Genomic DNA, 23,737 nt, shown 5'->3' with positions numbered 1-23,737 from the left:
CATTTTCCCCGTACTCTCTTCCCTTCTCTTTTGTCATTTCCTTATTTTCGTTTCTTCTTCCCTTACATATGCTCCTTCATATTCCCGCAGCATTTGATCAGATAATGACTATGGTACAATACTGATTTTATAATTAAAATAATTACAGAAAGTAATTTTATTCTTTTTCTATCTCAAAATCAAACCCTTCGGGCATCAAATACTACTACTCAAACAAGTTTGTCTACTACTCAATCTTTGACGACGTCTGACTTATGGATATCTGAAAACTTATCAATCTCAAATAGAACCTAGCAAAACTACAAGAGAATGACCAGTAAACTTATTCTGAGTGATGTAGAAAAAAGTGTTGTTCATCTTTTAAAAAAAACGGCCGAATTCATTGAACAAGGTCATGGTACAAACGCACATGTTGAGGTACGTTTAGCAGGTGGTTGGGTACGTGATAAACTGCTGGGGCTTTCTAGCGATGATTTAGATGTAACGTTGAAGAAAATCAACGGTATTGATTTTGCAAAAGCTATCTTGGAATATGTAAATATGTTGGACCCAAAAACTGCCGTTCCTTACAAACAGTCGATTGGAAAATTGACTGTCAATCCAGACCAAAGCAAGCATTTAGAAACAGCGACACTTACGCTTTATGGATTAGACATTGATTTTGTCGGTTTACGAGAAGAAACCTATGACGACAAGAGTCGTATTCCTGTTGTTCGACAAGGTACCATAGAAACAGATACTTACCGTCGTGACTTTACTGTAAACTCTTTGTTTTATAACATTCGAAGCGAACAAATTGAGGACATTACGAAACGTGGATTCGCTGATTTAAAAAATAAAAATTTGGTTACACCTATCTCACCAATTCGATCCTTTTTAGAAGACCCTCTCAGAATCCTGCGCGGTTTAAGATTTGCTTCTAGATTTAACTTTGCACTTGACCCTTCTCTTCATGATGCTATACAAAATCTCGGAGTCCAAAAAGCCTTTAACATAAAGGTCAGTAAAGAACGTGTCGGTGAAGAAGTTGAAAAAATGTTGCGAGGACCAAATCCAGATCTTTCACTCCATCTAATATATTCCTCCAATGCATCCTCTTTTATGTTTGGCCCTGTACCCGAAGGAAAGAATGAAGTTCCTCAAAAAGCCACTGAATCCGTGGTCTATCTTTTTAAACAATTTCAGGAACTCTTTTCTAGAATCCCATCCTTGAGTGATGATGACCGATTTTCTATTTGGCTGTTCGCTGCTTTGCTTCCTTGGGCTCAGCAATCTATTATTCAAAAGAAGAAACTAACTTATATACCAGCAGCTTTAGCTAGAGATAATTTAAAACTAAACAATCATGTTGTCACTCAACTAAATACGAACTGTTTATACGCTGATGTGTTTGATACTCTAGCAAACGACTTAGCTAAGGCTTCTCGAAGCGAACTCGGAAATGTGATTCGTCAGGTTGGAAAAAATTGGACTATTGTTTTTCTTTCTTCCCTTTTATACTCATACTGCAAACAAGAAGATGCACAGTTAGCCAACGTGTTTGAGAAGTTCTCGAAGCTGTACAACTTAATTTACGATCAGAACCTACAAAAAAGCTACGAAGTGAAACCATTGTTAGACGTATGTAGGTTTATTTCTGTATTATATACTAACAGTGATTAGGGAAAGCAAATCATTGAAAAGATGGAAATTAAACCAGGCCCTGAGCTGAAGACAATCATGGAACAAATGATTTCTTGGCAATTTGAAAATCCAGAAGGAACAGTCAATGATCTAATTACATACTTACGGTCTTTAAAAGAGATCATGGAAGGGAAATAAAATTGAAACACAGAGCAAGCGCGGATTTAGTGCGTCTGCTCATGGTTCGAGATGGCAGATCAATAGACATTTATATATTTTTACCAATCTCGAACAGGCTCTTTGTACTCATATTCTGTAGTTTCAGGTAGAAGTTCTGTACAATCAGGGTAACAGTAATTAAGTCGCACATAACAGCGCGTTCCGGTCGATTCATCTTCAAAGTGTCGAGTTCCACAAGAAGCACATTGTAAATCAAGTTGATCAAATTGCTCTATGATTTCGTTACCCGTGCGGCTAGGATAGTCACCGTCACATTTGTATATCGCAGTACACCAGTTCGCTGTATAGGAGGTGTACCCATGATATATTAGTGTACGATTGTACTTCATATAAGCATAAGGACAGGCTCGACTTTCGCCTCGTAGCATAGGGCATAACATTGAGCCTTTGCAATCATTAGGGAAAACGGAATTGTCATAACCAAGGAAATTAAACAAGCTTTTTTTCTCCTTCAAATTTTTCGTAGGAGCATAATGATCCGTTGGATTAAAATCGTTCGCATCTTTTGAGATCGGTGAAGCAAACGACTGACAAACCTGAATTAATGAAATGACGAAACTAATAAACATTTCCTGGCGCATTGGTAATTATTATAAGGATACTATGTTTACAAAGGATCTATGGAGAACAGGCGCATATAAACCTGCAGCACCTTGTTCTAGTAAACAAACAAATCGAAAACAACACAAATACAAATTTCCACCGCACTTTTTCATGTGTAATAAACTTTATGTGTTTTCTTGAAAGCCCCACAAAGAACTATCGTCTATTATAGAACCTTCTGATTCTTCATCATAAACATTTGTTGCCGATTCCAAAGATTCCTGTTGTTTGTTTTGGAAGCTTTTTATTATTAAGGAGAGCTTCCCTCTATAATCGTGATTTGAGTCTTCGAGGTAGAGAGCGTCATAATCATCAGGATGTAAATTAGTATCCACTTCATCAGACAAAGCCTGGTCATTTGAAGGCTCTTTTTCTTTTAAATCAGATGCTTCACTTTGCTTTCTGAGTTCTTCTTCTTGGAGCAAAGACTCCTTCTGTGTTGCTTGCTGTTCGATGCCATTAATTTCGTTTTGGAAAAAAGACCATTCCTCATTAATAAGATTTTCATTTTTTGGTACGGATTCATCAAAAAAGTCATCTGGTAAGCTGGTTTTGGCCTGACTTTTGGCAATTTCATCGTTAGAAGGCTTCAATCTTGCTTGAGAAATGCTGTCTGGCGAAACTTCATATTTTGTAATTTTTTTGTTATTATCATTTGGTAAAGCTTTTTGTTTTTTATTTTCTTGAATTGAGTCACTTCGCACCCGTTTCACTCCGGCTCTTTCTTGCTTGATTCTTTGAAGTAAATCTCGGGCATCTCCCATTTTAAATAAATATACAATACTTTTTCTCTAAAATTACCTTTAAATTATCCAACAGTCAAAATTCGACTCAAAGATGCTTTTCTTCAAAGTCGCGTTTAGGTGTAGCCAATACTAGTAACTACTCATCACTTACCATTCCACCAAATCACAAAAAATTCTTTCGATAGTCAACAATATATGACTCTTGTTATGGATTCGGGAATACGTTAATTAATATACGACCTGATAATATTTAACGGCTAGAATACGAATTGGTATGAGTCTGGGCGTTTTGAAATAGAAAAACTTTGCTAACGAAGCTTCACAGAAGATTTAGTTCTCCTAGAAAACATGAGCTTAACTAGAAAATCTACGAGAAAAAGAAGGGTCACTACAAAAGCTGCTGAAGGAGATCTTGCAATTGACACTGAAAACGAACCGGCAGTTCGTTGCATTTGCGGTTTTCAGGCAGATAACGGCGATGTTTGGGTTCAATGCGACGGTTGTGATTGCTGGCAACATGCCGGTTGTGTTGGACTTTCGGAAGAGACAATTCCTGAAAGCTTTTTTTGTGAAACATGTCGACGGCCAGCTGAAAGTGACCATGAAAATGAGCAGGAAGAACCTTCATTCCAAAACTCAAAGTCTCCGCAATATTTTATTGCTCAACCTCCACATGATTCATACATAGAACAGGGAAAAGTGGATGAACCATCTGAAACTTTCACCGTTAAAGATAAAGAGTCAACGTTTGTTCCTGAAGAAAGAGAGGAGTCGCCATCATCAATATCATCCCAATCTTCGTCTGATGCCGCTCCTTCTCCTGCTGGCATTTCGGATTCTACCAGTTTTATTGCTGGTAAGCGCAAAGTGACTTCTTTTGAACCCCCTTCCTATGCTTCCAAACGTGTCAAAGGTACAGAACAAAAACCTCAAACCGAAGCAGCTTCCCAGGAGGATTTAAATATAAGTTCATCGGTCGAGGAACTAAAAAATCCAGTTAGAAGGAGTGTCGCTAAAGCCTGGGTCTCAGTTATCGAAACTATTATAAAAAAGGCTGGCGAAGAAGGTGTCACTGGTTTACAGGGAATAAATCCCACAGTCTCGGCTCTAAAATTGGAAAATACCATGTTTTTAGAGCTATCGTATAATGAAAACCAAAGTGCAAATCCAAATAATAAATATAGAGAAAAGTTTCGGGCCCTTCGCTTTAATTTGGTTGATGACAAAAACCCTGCTTTCCGTGCTCGTGTTTTAAAGCAAGAAATTCCGTTCTCCAAACTGGTTCACATGACCAGCGAAGAAATGGCAAATCCAGACTTGAAGTCTTTGGCTGAAACTATTCGTCAGCAAAGCACTGAGAATACTGTTTTGAAGCAACATACTCTCGGCTATCGCATTCGTACTATGCAAAATGGTGAAATGGTTGTGCAAGACGAACAAATTGTCGATATCGATACAAACAACTCAACCATACTATTGCCGAGCAAAGTAACTATTCCTCCTCCTCCACCTGAAGAAGGTACTGCCCCAGAGAAGATTGAATCACCTGCTTTTTCTGAAAGCAAGTCTGCTTCCAACTCTGACGAACCTTCTAATGATTATATTAAAAAAGAAGATACTAGTGAAATAAAAAAAAATGTAAATTTACCTTCGATCGTTGAGATTGACGATCCTTCTGTACTAGATATAGTCGAGAAGGAATCACTCACTAATAATGAGCATCTGTCTTCTCCGTATTCACCTAAAGAAGAGGAAGAAGAGGTCCCAGAAGTAGAGAATGTTTCGACCAAAAAGAATGCTCTATGGAAGGGAAAGGTGAAGATGGCGTCCGTCTCTGAATTTTCCGCAGAAGCTATATTATCGAGTGGTCATATCGACTTCAAATTTTTGTTTGAGATTTTGTCTTCAACTGCTTTAATTGAAGGTAGAATAAGTATCTCTTCAACTCTTCAATATTTACAGGCATTGCAAAAGTCTCAGTCCAAGAGCATTGTCTCTATTTTGTTTCTTCCAACTAACAGCAATGAAATCGATGGGTTTAATGTTTTATACTCTTATTTTTTAGAACGGAATCGATATGGTGTCCTACGCTCCAAATCTGCCTCTGTTAAGGACGCGTACATAATTCCTATTCCTTCAGGTGAAGATGTTCCTGAAGTAGTGAACTTGCTGCACGATTCCAAGTTACCGAAGAACAGAGAATCTTTGTCTTTGCTAGGAGTTTTTGTTTTAAACAAGACTAATGCGAGAGGCGAAGGCATTGAAAATACGCCCTCTTTGGGTTCCGCTTCTACGATGTTATCTTCTCTCCCTACTTCAAAGCCCAGCGCTACTGAAAATGAAGATACTTTGGATAATTCTTTAAAAAGATTACTTAATGTGCTAAGTCAAGAAGACATTTTTTTAGTAAGGCATGTTGTAGAGAGCAATCCTCTTATTAAGGCAAACCCTAATCTCGCCATTGATCCAAAGTTTATGCAAAAAGCAATCCTTGATGAACAAAGCAAATTCTCAAGGTAGCCAATATAGGGTCGTGTTTACTCGGAACTGTATGGTATACACCTTCCAAGTATTGTTGGGCAGTATTTTTTGTGGTGAGCTATTCATCAAAACTCATGGAAGATTGTTGATTATGTTAGTTAAGCATTTTGAAATCAGCAACAAAGGATTAGAAGTTTTTGTATGTATCTTTAATTGTAATTATATTTATATCTTTTATATGGTATATCATTGTTTGTGTTTTAGCAATTCCAATGTATGACAATGATATTCTAAAATACTGTAAGACATAAAAATCAATTTGGGGAAAAACATGACCTAAATTTTATTTATTGAAGGTAAATTAAGCAAACATGATCAACTCTGAACTTAAAAAAAAACATTATATTTTTCTATGGTTTTCGCTTTGTCATAATTCAAGTAACTTTTACTTATCCAAGGCGAATAACACCACTGGCAATAAGTTTGTCGATCTTGCTTTTAACGGCAGGGCTCTTCATGTGTTCCATTAAAGCGGCAGGGTTCTCACGAGCCTGGCCAAGGATAGCTTGCATGGCAGGATCTTGGAGAATAGCCAAAACGTCAGGATCGTTTTGGATACGGGCCATTGTCTCTTCTTCGGTTTCATTTTGTCTTTGAGAGGCCATTGCATTCATGCACTTTTGCAATTGCGAATCGATTTCGCGAATGTTTTTACCAGTATTAGGCTCTTTACGATCGACGTCAGCAGCGGTATTGCAAGCATCGATACATTTTCCGTAATCCTTCAACATGAACAAAGCTTGAGCCTTACGAACATAGGCTTTAGCAAAAGTGGGATCAAATTGGATAGCCTGATTGCAATCACGAATGCACTCGGCAGGTGCCATGACCTTAAGGTAAGCTGCAGCACGGTTGCTGAAACCACGAGGATCAGTGGGAGCACGTTTAGTCATTTCAGTATATTCCTTGACGGCACCAGCAAAATCACCGGCCTTGAAAAGATCGTTACCCTTAGATCGGGCTTCATCAGCCTTGGCAGGGTCAATGTAAGCTTCACGGTCTATCTTTTCTTTAAGCTTTTCAACATCCTTCAGCTTTGTAAGGATATCGGGACTACGGTGTTCAGTAAGAGAACGTTGGAAATAGTCAATAGCGTTAGCAAGGTCACCGCGCTTTTGATAAGTAGTACCCAAACGGCCAAGGGCCTTGGCGATTAATTTGAAATCAGCACGCAAGTCACGACCTTGTTCAATGGCTTCTTTGCAAGTAGATTCGCAGTTGTCCAACTCATCAGCTTCGTAATAAGCGGCAGCGAGATTATTTAGATATGTGATATCTTTATAAGTATCCCAGGCTTTCCTGTAGTGTTCAATAGCAACAGGGAAGTTGCGCTTCTTGTAATTTTCATTACCGACTTGCTTGGCCTCGTCAGCCTTTTTGCGAAGAGCTGCTTCGCTAGCATGTTCTTCGATTTCTTCAGGAGATTTATCTTCCTCCATAGGTTGAGCAGCAGGCTCGTGTTTGGCTTCTTCCTTAGGAGCAGGTTCCGATTTGGAGGCCTCAGAAGAAGAAGCAGGCTCGTTGGTGTTAGTAGAGGCATCTTCTTCACCCTTCATGTTGACGTCGATGCCCATGAGCATACCAATTACCTTCATCATACGTGGGTCACCCAATTCAGACATAATAGAGCCAGGATTCTTCTGGATGTTTTGAAGTTTGGTCATAAAGCCAGCGTCACCCAACAAAGATGCTGTTTCTGGGTTGCTTGCTAACTTTTGAATAAACTTGGGGTCATTCAATTGGGAAGTCATTTTGGCGAATGGATTAAAGCCACCATCCCCGCCAGTTGAGCTTTGGGCAGCCTCAACACTCTTTAGACCGTTCAAGAGTTGGGCATTCTTAGAGTCAAACTTCAGGCCTTCTTCAAAAGCAGCTTTAGCAGCCGTCAGGTCTCCTAAACCATGTAAGGCTGCTCCCTTACGCGACCATCCTTTCGCCCAGTCATGCTTGATGTTCGTGCATTTGGTGGCATCTTCTAAAGCGTTTTTGTAGTCCTTCTCTGATGCAAAACAAGCTGAGCGGTTCGAGTATAGAATATGATTATTACCGTCTAATTGGATTGCTTGTGTGAAGTAGTCAATCGCAGTCTTGTAATCCTTTTGGGCGAATGCGGTATTACCCTTTGCTTTCAAATCTTCTGCCATTTTGCTCGTTTCAAATCCTATCTCAATGAAATTTTCTTCGTAACCTAAATATAATACCAGAAATCGATGAAATTATCCTTAATACACGTTTTCCGACGTGTTTTCGTTCGTTTTTCGTTGTTTTCTCGCTTTACGAACAACTTCGCTCCGGTCAACTGGAATTCCAGTACTCACCCACCGCGCTATATAAGGGTATGACGATTCTCATCAGCGAACCTCTACGAAAAATCCAGAATAAGCAAGATCGTCTACCATACATTTTCAAATTAAATAATCAAGTTTAAACGAAAATTATGTATTTTTATAGTTCGTGTTTTTCTTTTTGCCTTTAAAATTCATTCTCTCTTTCAGCTATTTCGTGTCTGTTTATAAGTCGCCTTGCACCGCAATACGTTCGTAAATAAGTAGAAGCTAGTAAAGAAAAAATAGAAATAAAAGTTGTAGCTTTTTCAAGGGTAACTCCCAGTGGTGATTTTTTCTTTAATTAAAAACTCCTATAAAAAAATTCCAATCCACACCGTCCATTCTATTCCATTGCTTGCTGACTCCTTGTCAAAGTTGAACTATTTTCAAGCATGGAAACACCAGCCTTTATATGCAAACAATAAAAGCAACATAGAAATGATTAAATTACCCTACTCAAATAGTACCAAGACAAAACTTTTGAATACATACAACTCAACTGATATATATTTATCATTCAAACATAAACTAGTAGCGATATCTATAGTCGATAATTGAGACAAGCACACAATCCTATTGTATAAATAAATGTAATAGAAAAAAAGATAAAATTTATATTAAAACGTTCATACAACTCGTGTGGCATTAAATTTCGTAACCCGACCAGAAAATTTCCGTAGATTGGAGTCAACTCATAGGGATCTTCTTCATAGCAAAGACTTGACTTTGTATGTTTCATCACCAACTAGTTATTGAATACGCGACAAACACCTTGGTCCATTATCGATGAAGGGACAAACTTGCTTGTCATGCATTTCACTAGAATGGTGTCGTTTAAAGTGAAAGTACAAATAGGACCCCTAGAGAAAAAGAACCCAAACCCGAAATATTTACATTTAGCATTCCTTCTCCAATACATATAACCCAAATTAATTTTCCTCTAATTGTGAGAGAATTTTTTGATCCGGCAATTGAGCATCATGATATTCGTCTACAGATCCATTATCACTTCGGTATGTTACGAAACTAGAAGCTGGGTTAGGTCTATCACGCATGTTTGGAGGACAATTTCCATTCAATCCTGCCTTGTCGAAATCCCTTACTTGCTTATGAGGGTCCGGTCTTTGGGTTGAGGATCGGGGTCCTGAGCCTCCACCAACAAGGCTTCGAAAGTGTGCACGATCTCTTTCACTAAAAATTGGTATAAAACTGTCTAATCTACAGAGTACTTCGGCGTCAGGTGCGTTGTATGGAATATCCATGTTAAGCTCATATTCTTCGGGTCCAGTTTGTTTGAAATATCTTGGATGCCATTTTTCATTGTTAGCTTCTCGTGCTTTAGCCTTCTCGCGTTGATTATCTTCGATCGCAGTCTTTGACTTTGTTGCGACAGATTGGTCTCGAGCTTTAACACCTTCGCATGTGTCATACCACAATTTTTGTGATTCGTGAGATTCTTGCTCTTCCAAGGGCCGAGACGTGACGGGATACACGGGCAATTCTGAGACATCCAAAAATGTAGATGACTTTCCTGTGCTAGCATTTTCCAAGATAATTTCAGAATCCCACTTTCCAGAAAGCTTGTATAACACCTCACCTGTGCTTATACGCTTTACTTTTCCTGCAATGGAATTGTAAGTTCCACTAATGAAGCCCTTCACTTTAAATTCAATTTCAGCTGCCAAATCCGTGTTTGGACAACGCACGGTAACGTGGTCTCCTAACTCTATACGCATTTTGCCAAACAAAATGCCACGAGCATACATATTAGGCTGGGTTAGGATATACTCCTCGTTCCGTTCAATAAACTTCATACTGGCAACTCCCTCCATAATACTCGCTGCAGAGTTGCCTAAGAATCGTGATCTAGGTTTTAGCACACCGTCAACGCGAATTTTATATTGGGGACAATAATAAAAATAGGCACTGATGGGAGGATGGTGGCACACCTGCTCAGAAATATATACCGCGGCACCATTCAGGTTTTCCAACCCAGGACTTGAGGGACCAGAAGGAGGAAACTTCCAAAACCCTGTAAATGTCTCTCCCAAAACTGGGTTCAATGGCTTTTTCACACCTGGAGGGCGAATATGCCATCCTGAAAGGTAGAATCGACACACGTCTAGAAATCTTTCTTCAGCGGAAGGTACATGAGGAACTGGAAGCAGGAAATCTGGATGACTCATAAAGCTAGTCCTTTTGTTAGTTCATCGATTCCACGTTTATTCATACAAAATGTGTTTACCAAAACACCTTTCATATAGGATAGCCACATACTTGGTAATACGTTCCAACATCGATTTTGGCTCCAAAACAAACGTAGGGAGCGTTACCTTTGATAAGTCCATGTTCGGTCTAAATTGAAAAAGTCAGCTATACCTATTCAGCGAGCAAAGTTGTTAGCTTACCTCAATTGAGACACAATTCCAAGAATGATATTCTAAAATTTTGTGTTAACAATCAGTCTACTATACAAAGTAAGAAGCAAGCAAGAAACTATATAGATCGTCCATTCCTGCAAGCGTTCCTAACGACCACATAAATTTGCTTGCTTCTAATGTTCAGTAGTACAAACCTTGCTCTCATCTTCGATTTCCTCCGTGTCTCTGTCTTGTTTGTCATCTAGAATTGCTTGTTAGTCCATCAAATACCTAGAAAACCACGGCTCTTTTTCAAAATTATTCGAGCTGCTTCTGTACATACGAGGCATAGTCGATTGCCTATTTCAATAATAAAAAATGGATTGTTAGGGGATCTCTAGTATGACTTTCTTTTCCTGTTGTTGGCTATTTGTAACTACCACTCGGGAATGTGCGACGTCTGTCATGGTATATATGTATTGCATCTTGACGTCAAACTCGAAAGAAAAAATTCAATGTAAACACAAAGGGCTAAAAAATCGAATTGAAATGGCAAAAAATAAATACTACATATCTAAAAAAATATCTTTCTTTCTACTGGTTTTGATTTAATTTGTTTTTTCTGCTAAATCGTCTATGACTTTTTGTCATACTCGCCAACATATTTCATTACTGCTCATAAACAGAAAACAAAAATATGATAAAAACATGCCAAGAAAAAAAAGTACATCCATTTCGGGTTTTGCAGCTGACTCGTAAGACAAACAAAGCGAAAAGGTATGCATTAACCTTTCAGGTAGCTATCCAAGAAACCATTTTACACGAATACAGACCGCAATGTATCACATATTTCATAGATTTTTGATTTTATATTTAAACGCTGCAATTGTGATGTTCAGCATAAATTTGCAGTCATTTATGCCATGCCACAATAGTGAAACTGTCTGCTTTTTGCCAACATAGAAGCGGCCAGCTTGCTCATGAAGCCAAAATTATTAAAAGGAAAAAAAAGAAAATAACCAGAAATCCAAAGTAATCCGTTACCCATAGTACACATCCTATTCGAATCTATTACTCCTCGTCGTCTCCCTTCTAAGTTCATGTTAGTCTCAATTCTTCATTCTAGTTTTTTATTCAATCCCTCTCTAGCTATACATACCCTTCTTTCCTTGAGTTTCTCGTGCTTCTTTTGTGCTTTTGAAACTTTGGTTTCCAGACGCTCTTCTCGAGCTTGTGCTTTCATAGCTGCTTCCAGCTTTTCTTTTCTATTTCTATTTACATCCTTTGTTTGCCTTTTCTTCTTATTAATTCCATTTTCTCCCGAATTTCCAGAACGTAGGGCAATGGTTGCAATTTCTTTGGCAACTTTTTCTTTCACACTTTGAGGCTTTTCTTCCGCATTAGATACTTTTCCAATCCTGTCGTCTTCCGCAGGGTCGGATCTTCTAAAGTTTCTACTTCTTACGGATTGCTTCTTCGCCATTTTGTCAATTCTCGATGTTGGCGAAAGACAGGTACGTCCGCTGCAGCAAACCTCTGGCTGAGGAATATGATAAAAATTCATTACCAACAAATTATAAATAGAAGTAAAATAATTTTCTATAAGCAAACAGAAAATACTTCTTTTTGCGTCCAATAGCTCGACATTTGAAAAATCCATTGAAAATTATCAAACGCGAATTTGATTTTCATTAATTCATTAGCAAGTCATCAACGTTATTTTGTTACTACATAATTGTACACGCATCGTAAAAGTCATAAAGTACTCCTCCAGTCCAATTCATCAGCCTTGAACTTTCCATCATTGAAACGCAGACCATCCGCAAAACATGAGAGATAGCTGACCTGGATCCCGAGCAATACGTATCAATTCACCGACAGAAGCTTCAGTTGACAAAGTGTTGGATAGTTTTTTCTTCACCACTAACAGTGCTCTTTCAGCTTCGCTTTCTACAGATTGCGTAATACGTTTTCCTTTGGGATCCTTGTAAATAGAAGAAGAACCTTCTTCTATATCCTCTTCATTCTCTGAACTTTCTGTTTGCAATTTTTGCTTCCGCATCCTTCGTATAGGAGACATCAACCATGAAAACAAGGGATCGTATCGCAGTACCTCTAAAATGGAAACTAATGATTCCACTTCATGTCTGAGAGTTTCAAGTGTAAACTCCATGGAACGGCGAAATACACCTTCTACGCCTGTTATGCCCATACCATCTACAACGTCTCGAGTCAATCGGAATGGGACACACTCCGGCACGGGTAGCTTTTTTCCCTACAAATGGTTAGCGTTGAATCTTTTCTTACAACTAAATTCCCCTGTAGCACGTACTTGCTCAAACGTGATGCCAAGATCGATGTGTACAACCTGACCGGAAGTTACATCTATCAATATGTTATTCGCATGTCGATCTCCAAGTCCCAAAACATATCCCAAAACGGACGCAACTGCAGTGCTTCTTGAGTAGTTTGTCTGATTTTTAAACCAAACCATTGGCTCCGGATATTTTTCAAATAAAAAATGTCGGAATACCGGATGATAATGCCTACAGACTAGGTCAAATACCTTCAAACGGGTATCTGTATCTTCCATCTGCTTTTCCGCTATCAGTTTTCGACAGACATTCAACGACCAATCTTTAGGATAATAAAGTTTGTGAGCAGGATCTAAATATTCTGCCATTGGAACCGTATTCAATACCCACTCAATAACACCTGTTTTAAGCGCTAACGGAATCACTTTGTATGTTCTCATAGTTAATTTTCTTTGCATTGTTGATCTGTAGTTCTTCAAAAACCCATTTACTTGCTCGAATACTTGTTCCATTACTGCATCCTGTCGTAAATCATCATTTCCACCCTTCACTAATTGTTTATGTATTTTTCCATCAGAGCTGGTACACTTAACAATCTTAGGAACATTGATACCAGAAGCAAATCCGATAGTATTAGAAAAAGAGATGACTGTAGGTACACCAGAATAGTCCGCAATATCATTGATTTTCAAATGCGAAGTTATGGGTGCTAAATCTAGTTGCGGAAAATCGTTCAAAAACCACGTAGCACAAGGAGAACGGCTGAATAATGTACTAACGACTTTACTTCGAGGGTTCCATTCAGCAAGGGTAACATAATTATTAAAAACCCTCAAAAGCTTACGGATCAATGATTTAGATTCCCCTGAACTTTGTAACGTTCTCATAAAGTTTTGAACCGCAGCAAAGCGTGACTCAACATTTTTAACTTCCACTTCGGATGGACTGGAAATTAAAGAATAAAGCACATGAAGCGAATGATACGGATGCATTTGGGCAACATCCAAACATATTCTTCCTAGTAGTTTTTGAAATTTGCTGCCATCATTGAGAAGCCTTGCAGCCAGCTGATAATATACTGGGATAAATTTTTTACGAGGTGTTTCTAAAATATAGTTCTCAATCTCAGCATTCAATGTTTCTGAACTGGAATTGGAGAGCCACATTATACAGAATCTAGATATTGCAACATCATTTTCATCACTCTTTAACAAGCTCTTTAAGTAATGAATGACACCATTTTTCAGCATCATATCTTTCGAAGTACAAAGCGCCTGATATTCTCGCTGGTCTGAAAGGAGTGCTGCCATCTCTCTTGAGTAGTGGTGTTTCAGAATTCTCTTTTCTTTTTCTTGTTTACATAATTTCAGGGAGTCCTCCAACTGGAGAATATCATCCTTCTTCTCAAGATAAAGCCTCTCCGCTCTCCTAAAATCCTCATGAAGTTCAGAACTAGAATAATTAGCGTCACAAAATGAAGCAAACATATAATGAATTTTTGAGTAAGTAGCGTCATCCAAATCCGACATATATACAAGGGCCTTTTCAAAACAGTTTTTTAAAATAAATTCCGTCTTTTCCGATTTGGTTGCAAAAAGCCATTTTCCCAAATAAGCATAGCATAATGATGAAACTGGAGCAGAACAATCTGTGCTATCTAAGGACTGTCTTAGCAAGCAGATGGCATCCGAAGTTTCAGTTTTCTCCCATAAAATTCTTGATGTCAAGAAATCAACCTTTTGGCGTATATCCTTATCCTCCATGAGATGTACGCTATACAATGAATCACTAGACATTGCTGTTGATAAAGCCAACTGTAACTTCCCCGTGAGAAGATATACTTCTCCATTTCTTAACAGTGAAAAAATGTGTTTTTTTCGGATTTCGTTCAGATTAGGCTCACTTAGGTGCTCTGTACGGTTTTCTAATAAAGCGAAAGCGACATTTTGAAAACTTAGTAAAGGTTCGATATAGTCATAGCGCTCCAGTACCAGCATCTTTTCGTTAATTAACCTATCATAAAGATCCTCGTTCATGTTCCACCCTTCTCTAAATAAAAAAGAGGTAAACCTAGAGATCAGAGAGTGAAACAACAAAGTTTCTTTTTCACGGGACTGATGTTTAACATCCATGAAACGACATATGAACTCATTAGCACGCTGCTCAACCTCTTTTGAATCTGAATCATATGCAATTTGCAACAATCCGTAGACTCTTCCATCAAACTCCGTTTCATCACCTACAGGAGGTAGATCCCATTTCTGCATCCTCCAAGCAGAAGCGTAAATTTCATTATTACATTCGTCAATAGAGTTTTGGCTCTTTAAGCAATCGACATAGCTTTCATTCAAACTGTAGAATCCACCGTTCATTAAAATGTTAGACATGGTCATTTTCCTATCAGGAATTGATGGTGAACCAATAAAATTCATCGCATCGAGGTAAGATATAGCTAAAAAATTCTTTTTTTCATGAACAGCTTTCGTCAAAATGTTACGAAAGTTGGTCTCTCGATGTATTCCGTAATAGACGTCTAACCAATCCAATCCTGTTAAAACATTGGAGAGATGAGTCTCATTGTATTCTGAGGTTTCCGTTTCATGTAAATTTAAAAATAGCAGGCTCTGCTCGCAGAGACCGCTCTGATATGCTGCCTCAGATGCAACAGCATAATCAATCTTAAGCCAGAAGTTTCTTGCAAAGGGAGTATCTTCGTGAACTTTTGGTTGTTTCCGAAGATATAGTATCACTTTCATACATAATTCCCGTACCGGCTTCTCCCTTGATTGCTCTATACCTTCGGAAATCAAAGAAGTGATATATTCAAAGGCCGCTTTATTTCGACCATGAAACTCATGATCAAGCAGTACCATATGTACAATATGATGGAAAAAATGAAGAGATACTCCCTTTACTTTTGTATTTAACAAAAATAGAGCCCGGACCTCATTTGTCTTATCTAATTGAGCCAGTAATTCAGAAACAGCAGTGTTTACCCATATATAGAGCTGATCATCTTTGGAGTTAGATAGGCTGGCGTCGTTTGAAGGGGTTTCAATATCGAATGTACTATTGGCCTCATATAGAATTGAACTATTACCGAAAGGCAAGCAACTCTCATACTCATGATCAATGTCCTCGTGTAAAAAAAGCCTAATACAACTCTCAATGAAGGATCCATAAAAAAAGTTATATGAAAACAAAAGCAGCCCGACCTCTTTCAGAATATGCTTAAAGACATCTTTTCTCATATTAATATATGTTATATTCTTATAATCAACATTATTATAATCAATCGTTAACGACTCATTTTTCTCATCGGTTAGGGAAAGGAAAGATGACCCCATTAAATTCGAATAATAAGTCTTTAAATAATCAGGGAATTTAGATACATCACACAATTCATAGTATTTACATAACTCAGGTAGCGCTTTTCCAAAGGCATTGAGGGGACAAGAGTAGAGTGATTGCCAGAAATATAAAGAAGTATTACTGTCTTTCAGTAAAATTGGTAGAACAGTTGTACCTAAAAACAGTGATTCTAATATGGGAGTCCAGTTATTCCAATCAACTGGTAAAGCCTGAACAAAATTTGCATAGCAACGCAAAAAGCCAAATCCATTCTCGACATCTAGCGAAGAAGATATATTATTAGAAAATCCACTGAACCAACCATAAAAAAAGCTTAATGTATCTTTGGTCAAAAAAGTGGAGTTATGACATGAACCTAATATCTCCGTGCAAACGTTGACGAGGTACACAGAGTCAAAGGTATTTTCTATATGAAACCGTTTCAAATAGTATCTTAAAATCCCAATGCCAAGCGAAGCCAATGAAGGTATTTGAATTAGTTCCTTAGCTAGACTTACTATTACCATTATAACATAATTCGATTTAACAAACTTATCGAAAAATGACAAGAATAAGCAAAGTTGGTGAATGCAACGCTTTAAAAGGCAATCATCCGGTTCCCAATATATCCGTAAACCGATTTTTCTTATCACCATGCACATGAAAGAATATACAAAAGTAGATGACTCGGCCATGCTGCTAACATAATTGAGATAATTAATCACGTTTATTGACTGAAACGAGAAAGATTCAGTAAAGTTTAGATCCAAAGGTTCTTCTTCAAAAATAGATAGTTGCTCATAAACAACAAAAACAGCAGAGAAACGTTTCTTCAAATTTGTACTAATTCCATTATAGTCTTTGATGAAGGACAAAGAAAATATTATGGATTCCACTAGATTTGTAAAATCAAGCTCACATTGCATATTCGAGTTTCGATGTATAGTTTCATTCGAAACTCCAGCATTTGTGAGGGTTTTTGCAACTTTTAGTCTTGAAGCAAGTGTTTCTTGAATACTTGTAAAAGAAACAGAAGTTCTGGAGCACAACAGCTGCGCTAACCTTTGGTTTCGTGTTAAGAGAAGGATCAGAGTTGTCATTTCAATATTGTCCTTTATAAAATCTAATCCATTTCGATAAAGCGACTGAAACGGAAACTCAAAAAAGTCATTTTTAGTAAATTGTAAGTCTCTTTCAACGAAAACCCAAAAAAGTTCAAATCTGTATGTTTTGAAAAGGTTTTTCAAACTAAACCTATAGTCTTCAGTTGCTTCTAAAAGATATGTAAGTACAGTTGTCCCTTTTTCTGAATTAGAAAGCTTCAAAACTTTTAGCAATAACTGCGGTCGATAGCAATTCTGAGTGTTAATCAGCAGAACAATAAATCGAATCAACGCAAACTTTCTACTTTCATTATCAGGAACCACCAAAGACACAACTTCTTCCACTATTTCCTTTAAATCTTCGTATTTAGCTTTCAATAGAAATTTTGAAATATCGTGACTTAACTGAAATATGACTACGGGTTCAGGATCAAGGATAAATTGCTTAATTGTCGTTTTCAGTTCATGAGCCGAACTGATTTCAGATGCATCTTCAGAAAAATCAAGTAGAAAGCAATATAAAGCAATTCTTCCGGTGGAAGAAGAGTACCTATTTTCGATCATCACTTTTCGAATGAACTTCAAGATCTTTAATACCAATTTTCTTCCGGACGGGCCAAAATGTACCCGGTAGTTTAGTAAAACTCGAAAAATATTTACAAATTGGAGCAAGTAAGACTCATCACGTTCAAAAGAATAGTCCATCAAAATTTTTTGAGCGAATATTTGCAGCGCATTCAGAGCTACCGATTCGGATACACATGCAACGTCGTAAAAGTATTGATAAAATGAAGATGAAAGATAACAAAAATTTCGAGAGTCACATAGGTAAATTATGTTACGAAGTCCGTTTTCATTATAGCCAGACATGCTATCCAACTTACGCTGTATATACACCATGCTGCCGATAGTCTTCTGTTTCTGAGAGTTCTTTATATCACTTATAGAAATGGAAGTTCGAACAAGAGTTTCGGGTCTGTACATGGAAATATCATCCGAAAAATCCTCATCAACTACATCGACTTGCTGAGCTTCATTAGTTTGAAAGGCTGAGCACTTTTTCAAAATGAACGCAAACAGTGACGATAAAGTTGAAGGAATGGAATCAGTCAATTTATCACCGAGGCATATTAATTTATCGGAAAACAATATGGTCAATCGTAAAGCTTTATTTAATACTAGAGCAATTAGTTCCACCGAAATCCCAAACTCCTTCGTGTAAGTAAACACTACCGTAATAACGTCGTTATCAAATTGAATACAGGAAGTATTTGGCTTACCCTGATGGAGTACATTCAACATATACGTAAGATATATATGCATAAAAAACAGAGTGATAAGTAAATTTAGTTTTCCTTCCAATCCTTGTACATTAGCTGAATATTGATCACTTAATCCAGCTAACAACGTTTTCAGGCTGTCCTCCAACATTTCAATTAACGTTCGTAGTTCTTCTACATTGTTCCACTCATTTTGCATACTTGCGTTAGCAAGTTCATTAAATTTTGATCCACAATAACTGAGTTTCTGAGATTTCAGATATGTCCAAGCATCTTTCAAGAACAAAAGCGTATGATTGTGTACGAGCTCATCACAAGACTCTGTGTACAATAGTGATACTTTTCTGAAATATAAAAAGATGATTAAGCTCATAAGCTCATCAAAAAAAGATGAGGAGTTCATAAAATTACTGGTATCCTGAACGACGTAAGATTTGGACAAATGTTGAAAAATCCAAAGGTGAAAATAATGAAAAAAACGTGCTTTCTTAACAGAATTATAATCTTGGAGCAACATGTATAGCGTTCTCCAAAAAAGCAAAGCCTCGTGAGATATATCCAGAGAGTGATTTTCTGACATTGACATACTCTGTTTAAGACATGGGAATAACTTGGGAAACGGTAGAGGCTGAAAAATATGGAAATATGATAGTAAATGATAGCACACTGAAGATGTTTCTCTAAATAATAAGCCCCGAATCGACAAACTAAGAATTCTCATGAGAACAGGTTCAGATAGAACCTTACTATAAGTCCTATTGTAACAAACATTAGATAAAAGAAAGTAATACCAACAATTTGATGAGCTTTTCGCTTCAACCATGGCGAGTGAGTTCTTAGTAAGGTCATTAACTTGCTCAGGATTCAAAGTGGATGAAATAGAGACAATTATTGAAAGAAGTTGCACGGAAAAAACAGATTCTTGCGCATTAGGCGAATTAATGCTTGATAGCAAGGTTGCAAACGAAATATTGTTTTTGAGTTTCTTAGGATAATTTGAGATGGAACGCGCGTTATTACAGTATTCCATCAAACACACAACTTGTGCCATAAATAAGTAGATGAAATAAAAATCTAAGTAATCGCTGTTATATACTTCATAAGGAAGAAGAAAATCCGGGTGGAATAAAGACGCAAAGTTTCGTTTTCGTTGAATCGCATCGAAGATAAACATCGACAAATCGATGTGAGATACATCACCGTAGGCCTGCAATATAATTTGGAAAATACCAAAAGAAGATTCCAATAACTCAAAACTAAAGAATGAGTCTGAAGAATTTAGGTGCCATATAGTACAATCGGACCATACGGGGAATGAAGCTGCTAGACAATGCAATAACGAACTTCTTAATGCTGGCCTTTTCCATTTCTGACCTAATTCTAAAACTTGAAGAATGAGCTCCGTTACCTGCAGTACTGCAGATCGATCGTTAGTCACGATATAAACGCATATTCGAAACAGGGAATCAAGAGCAGGTAAGTGAGCATTTGTTTCTTGATTAAAATTTCTGAAGAACTTTCGAAGAAAACACAGCACTTCCTTTTGCACTAAGTAAATTGGTGCCGCAAACCAATCCACTAATAGCTTTATTACAGTTACAAGCTCCACAATCTCCGGCTTTATTCGAATAGCATCGTGAGATCGCCATATTGATTTTTCACTTTTAGAGCTTTGTGAAGCTACCATTTCTTCTTCACTGTCGCTCACGTATGATTCATTCACGAAACTAAGGTCTTCTACAGCTTTCATGCAATAAAGCACCGTATTTTGCCAATCAACGAATTGCAGATGCTGTACATGAGGAGAATGGGAAAACAAAAGATGCAAAGATTTTCCAAAATCCAAACAGACTGGATCACATATTGTATCCCTGGGAGTATAGGTAAATTTCCGCACAAAATTCAATAACTTCGGTATTTGAGACTCAGGAAAGATCAGTATAAAGCTTTCGACGTAGAGTCGAAACAAGCTACTCAATTTCTGAAACCTGTCATTAATTGAAGCTACAGAAACCTGCCTTTTGGTGTTTTGGTAGATGATTTCTCTTTCCACTTCGAACAAACGCTCAATAATTCGTTGAATTGTCAGACAATCTTGTTCATTCAGGTCATTCCTATTTCTGGAATAAATGATAAAGGCTCGAAGTTCTTCAATGGCATCATTTCTGGCTTTAATTTTCTGCGATGAAACCTCATCTAATATTTGAGCTAGGCCACCCATATGCGTCTAATTTTCTTTTTGGACAAATAATTATATAGTCATTCTTCTTTTTATTTTGATTTATACGCTTAGCATTAGGTACACCAAATACCTAGTGATTGTTAAAATTAAGTATTAGAACGCGTGAATGTAACTGGTGCTTCCAAAGAACGACCAGTGGTGCTTCACCAACTCCGTCTAAAGGAAAGTTTAAAATACATTTTTCTACAGGTATTATTAGAGCCATCAATTTATTTTGATATATATAAATACTATAAAAGCTTTAACCATTTTCGCAAAATACCACACGTTCAGTTTGAATTAAAAATTATTTTCATCTATTAAAACGCGTACTTCCTGGTCAAAGCTGACGAACAAGTACTCAGCAACATAATCAAAGAGAGCAAATGAAATGAAAACATCAATTCATCTTAGTATTTCAATCCATACCATCTGCAGTTACAAACGACCCAGCATCACTAGTCATAGACATGTTTCTATTATGCAAAGCTTCCGTCTCCTGGCGACGTTCATTATTCACATAGGTTCCAAAATCATCCTTCTCTCCATTTAAGTTTCCAGATTCCTTTTTTTTAGAATCCGAATCCTTGGATTTCATAGATGATTCCTCTTGTTTTTCCTCGTTCATTGTCGTTGAACCGGAACGATTATTGAGTCCGGGACGAATATAAATTTGCATGTCGTTTATATAATCATTTCCTCCCTTTATATCCCATTCACTAGTTCCAATTTTTGAACCCAAATTTTTCCATCGTTGAAGCCCGGTTTGACGACGGGTTTTACATATTTCTACAATTTTAGGCCAATACTTTTCATGGAAGTACTCAAATTTCAGAGAGCCTCCAAAGTTTGTGTCAAGCTGATCCATGGGGACATAGCGGTCCAAAGGTTCATTGAATTTGAGCTTCTCTCGTGTAATCGGGTCTATAAATGGCGATATTAATTTGAAAAAGCCCCAGACAGCCCAGGGAATATTGATAACCAACGCCTTACCAAGACGCTCACAATAATGAGTCTGTAGAATATTAAGGACTTCCTTTCCTTGGCCAACACTGGGATTGGATCGAGAGGAAGAAGCTTTAAAATTAATTAATAAAGCCAAAGTTTCCACACCTGGCGGCATCAACTCAATAGCACATTCAAGAGAAAAAACTAAATGACGAATTTGCAGAGGGGAAGTCTTGGTGTTTTGTCTACCAGGGTACAAATACAAGCAAGGACGACCATCTTTATCATAACCTAATAAAACCTGCTTTCCGGTGGCATTTTCCTCCTGTACCTCATTAGGATCCATATTGTTGACACCAAACTGACGACGCCATACAAGAGTATCAAGAATGCGTTTTTTGGTAGCAGCTGCGTTCCACTTTGTAGCACGTAAAAATCTCAAAATGCATTCTCTAGTAAGGAAGTATTTTTCAACATCTGACAATTCTTCCGTTTCATCCGATTTGGAAGAAACAGGAATTCCTTTCAAATCTTTGCAATAGATAAGAACTTCGTTATACATACTCTTTTGCTCTTCAGTTAAGTCTTTGTCCAGGTACTGAGGTTTCAAGTGACAATGAGGACTGGGAAATGGAAGAGGAGCATTCCATGCACCATCTGGTTCCACTTCGTTCGGTAATGTAGACCGCTCGTTTAATTCCTCAACATCGGCACCACAATTATTTTTTGATGGCTGTTCCTTTGAATTGCTTTCAGTATCGCCAACAGCAGTCGGATCAAATCCTTCTGTGTTTTTGGTATTGTTCATTCCCTTTACTGTAGAGGAATTAAGAGAATGTTTGGGCTTGGACTGATCCTTCGTCATATCTTGACTTTCTGCATTGTGTTTGTTTTCCGTCCGTGCATCCACAGACTGGGGTACAACAGTTTCATGCGATGAAATTGATGATCTCAATTGGTTTGCCGGCTCGGATGCCGTATTTCTGTCGAACTGAGTGTCAGAAGGTACAAAACTAGATGAGTGTTGTTCAGGGTAATTAGTAGGTGTCGCTTCTGTGTCCCCCAATCCCGAAGCAGAAAAGTCGTCCTTCAATTTGCTAGAATCTGTTCCTTCGGTTACCTTTTCTTCAGTAAAATTACTAGGAAGCAATTCAAACTCTGCATTAGACACAGGAGTTGAATCATCGTTCATAGATTTGGTATACAGTTGGGAGGTTTCAGTCTCGTCGTTATTTTTTGCAGAAGTAGAAAACAATTGCGGCGGCGACTCCTCCTTAAGCATTAAGGAATTATTTTCTTTAGTACCTGGAGTCGCTTGGAGTGACTGGGATGGTAAAGGTGAAGAACTATCCTCAGTAACCTGCTGCACTGTGTCCGGTTGTGCCAAAGAAACGGAAGCAACATCCTTTGAGTCTAAAGTAGCCGGTTGAGGAGATAGAGGAGATAGAGGGGATGAAGGTTGTTGGTTGTTTGAGGAATCAACGTTATTTCTAAAGAAAGAATGGTTTTTGAATTTAGGAGTACCATGAGGGGTTGTGCTATCCTGTAATTGAGAGGGAAACGCTTCACTAAAATTGGAACGAGCAGGCTCTAAAGTTAAATTTGGCCTCTGTTCTTTCACGCTTCTAGCAGGTCTGATAGGAGTATTTTTTTCGCTTCGTTCTTTCTTTGGAATACAAATGCCAAGCATAGAACTGCAAATACGACCTAAGCCGTTTTTGTTGCCCGCACGATTGTTCTGTGTCATTGTATACTCAATATAAAAACCACAACTAAAATCTAAGAAGATAAAAGTCTATATTTAAATGGTTAAGACAAACAATAGATTGCAAAGAATAAGAATAAACCCACGGATACGTTCGGATGGGTCTTCGTATGCTTTATAACCTGCAACGCAAACTTAAAACGAAAAAGGCTTTTCTTCTAAAAGCTGGCTATGAAGTGTGCTTACGGATGTTTACCTCGTTGAGCCCGAAGGAAAGAAACAAAACGAATGAAACTTGCGAGAAAACAGGAATTAGAAGATATAACGAGCAAAGAACTTTACAGATTGATCATTCAAATGGCAATCAAAAGCTT

At 37.7% G+C, this 23,737-nt stretch overlaps 9 protein-coding genes across 9 annotated transcripts; 2 read left to right on the top strand and 7 right to left on the bottom strand.

The window, feature by feature from the left end:
* Positions 1-309: 309 nt before the first annotated feature.
* Positions 310-1,821, top strand: cca2 (ATP 3'tRNA nucleotidyltransferase Cca2; the record flags this gene model as incomplete). Its single annotated transcript, XM_056183298.1, has 2 exons — positions 310-1,620; positions 1,663-1,821. The coding sequence occupies 2 exons, from the start codon at positions 310-312 to the stop codon at positions 1,819-1,821; spliced, it is 1,470 nt and encodes a 489-aa protein (XP_056039609.1).
* Positions 1,822-1,901: 80 nt separating this feature from the next.
* On the bottom strand, positions 1,902-2,444 carry mug117 (conserved fungal protein, meiotic Mug117; the record flags this gene model as incomplete). The annotated part of the gene is made up of 1 exon (XM_056183297.1): positions 1,902-2,444. The coding sequence occupies one exon, from the start codon at positions 2,442-2,444 to the stop codon at positions 1,902-1,904; it is 543 nt and encodes a 180-aa protein (XP_056039733.1).
* A 147-nt stretch (positions 2,445-2,591) lies between these two features.
* On the bottom strand, positions 2,592-3,230 carry SOMG_04512 (Schizosaccharomyces specific protein; the record flags this gene model as incomplete). The annotated part of the gene is made up of 1 exon (XM_056183296.1): positions 2,592-3,230. The coding sequence occupies one exon, from the start codon at positions 3,228-3,230 to the stop codon at positions 2,592-2,594; it is 639 nt and encodes a 212-aa protein (XP_056039652.1).
* Positions 3,231-3,560: 330 nt separating this feature from the next.
* On the top strand, positions 3,561-5,732 carry bye1 (transcription elongation regulator, PHD finger Bye1; the record flags this gene model as incomplete). The annotated part of the gene is made up of 1 exon (XM_056183295.1): positions 3,561-5,732. The coding sequence occupies one exon, from the start codon at positions 3,561-3,563 to the stop codon at positions 5,730-5,732; it is 2,172 nt and encodes a 723-aa protein (XP_056039418.1).
* Positions 5,733-6,142: 410 nt separating this feature from the next.
* Positions 6,143-7,897, bottom strand: sti1 (chaperone activator Sti1; the record flags this gene model as incomplete). The annotated part of the gene is made up of 1 exon (XM_056183294.1): positions 6,143-7,897. The coding sequence occupies one exon, from the start codon at positions 7,895-7,897 to the stop codon at positions 6,143-6,145; it is 1,755 nt and encodes a 584-aa protein (XP_056039682.1).
* Positions 7,898-9,009: 1,112 nt separating this feature from the next.
* osh6 (sterol transfer protein Osh6) lies at positions 9,010-10,790 on the bottom strand (the record flags this gene model as incomplete). The annotated part of the gene is made up of 5 exons (XM_056183293.1): positions 9,010-10,270; positions 10,358-10,435; positions 10,489-10,520; positions 10,656-10,702; positions 10,784-10,790. The coding sequence occupies 5 exons, from the start codon at positions 10,788-10,790 to the stop codon at positions 9,010-9,012; spliced, it is 1,425 nt and encodes a 474-aa protein (XP_056039501.1).
* A 721-nt stretch (positions 10,791-11,511) lies between these two features.
* SOMG_04508 (pre-ribosomal factor) lies at positions 11,512-12,100 on the bottom strand (the record flags this gene model as incomplete). The annotated part of the gene is made up of 2 exons (XM_056183292.1): positions 11,512-11,532; positions 11,600-12,100. The coding sequence occupies 2 exons, from the start codon at positions 12,098-12,100 to the stop codon at positions 11,512-11,514; spliced, it is 522 nt and encodes a 173-aa protein (XP_056039768.1).
* A 141-nt stretch (positions 12,101-12,241) lies between these two features.
* tel1 (ATM checkpoint kinase) lies at positions 12,242-20,710 on the bottom strand (the record flags this gene model as incomplete). Its single annotated transcript, XM_056183291.1, has 2 exons — positions 12,242-12,715; positions 12,773-20,710. 2 exons carry the CDS (start codon positions 20,708-20,710, stop codon positions 12,242-12,244), a joined length of 8,412 nt encoding a protein of 2,803 aa, XP_056039831.1.
* A 418-nt stretch (positions 20,711-21,128) lies between these two features.
* Positions 21,129-23,405, bottom strand: SOMG_04506 (sec14 cytosolic factor family protein; the record flags this gene model as incomplete). Its single annotated transcript, XM_056183290.1, has 1 exon — positions 21,129-23,405. The coding sequence occupies one exon, from the start codon at positions 23,403-23,405 to the stop codon at positions 21,129-21,131; it is 2,277 nt and encodes a 758-aa protein (XP_056038937.1).
* Between the last annotated feature and the right edge of the window lie 332 nt (positions 23,406-23,737).

This window comes from Schizosaccharomyces osmophilus, chromosome 3 (assembly GCF_027921745.1).
Source record: "Schizosaccharomyces osmophilus chromosome 3, complete sequence".
Taxonomy (NCBI): Eukaryota; Fungi; Ascomycota; class Schizosaccharomycetes; order Schizosaccharomycetales; family Schizosaccharomycetaceae; genus Schizosaccharomyces; species Schizosaccharomyces osmophilus.
Note: the sequence above shows the minus strand (reverse complement) of the source record. Positions and strands in the feature narration are given on the sequence as shown.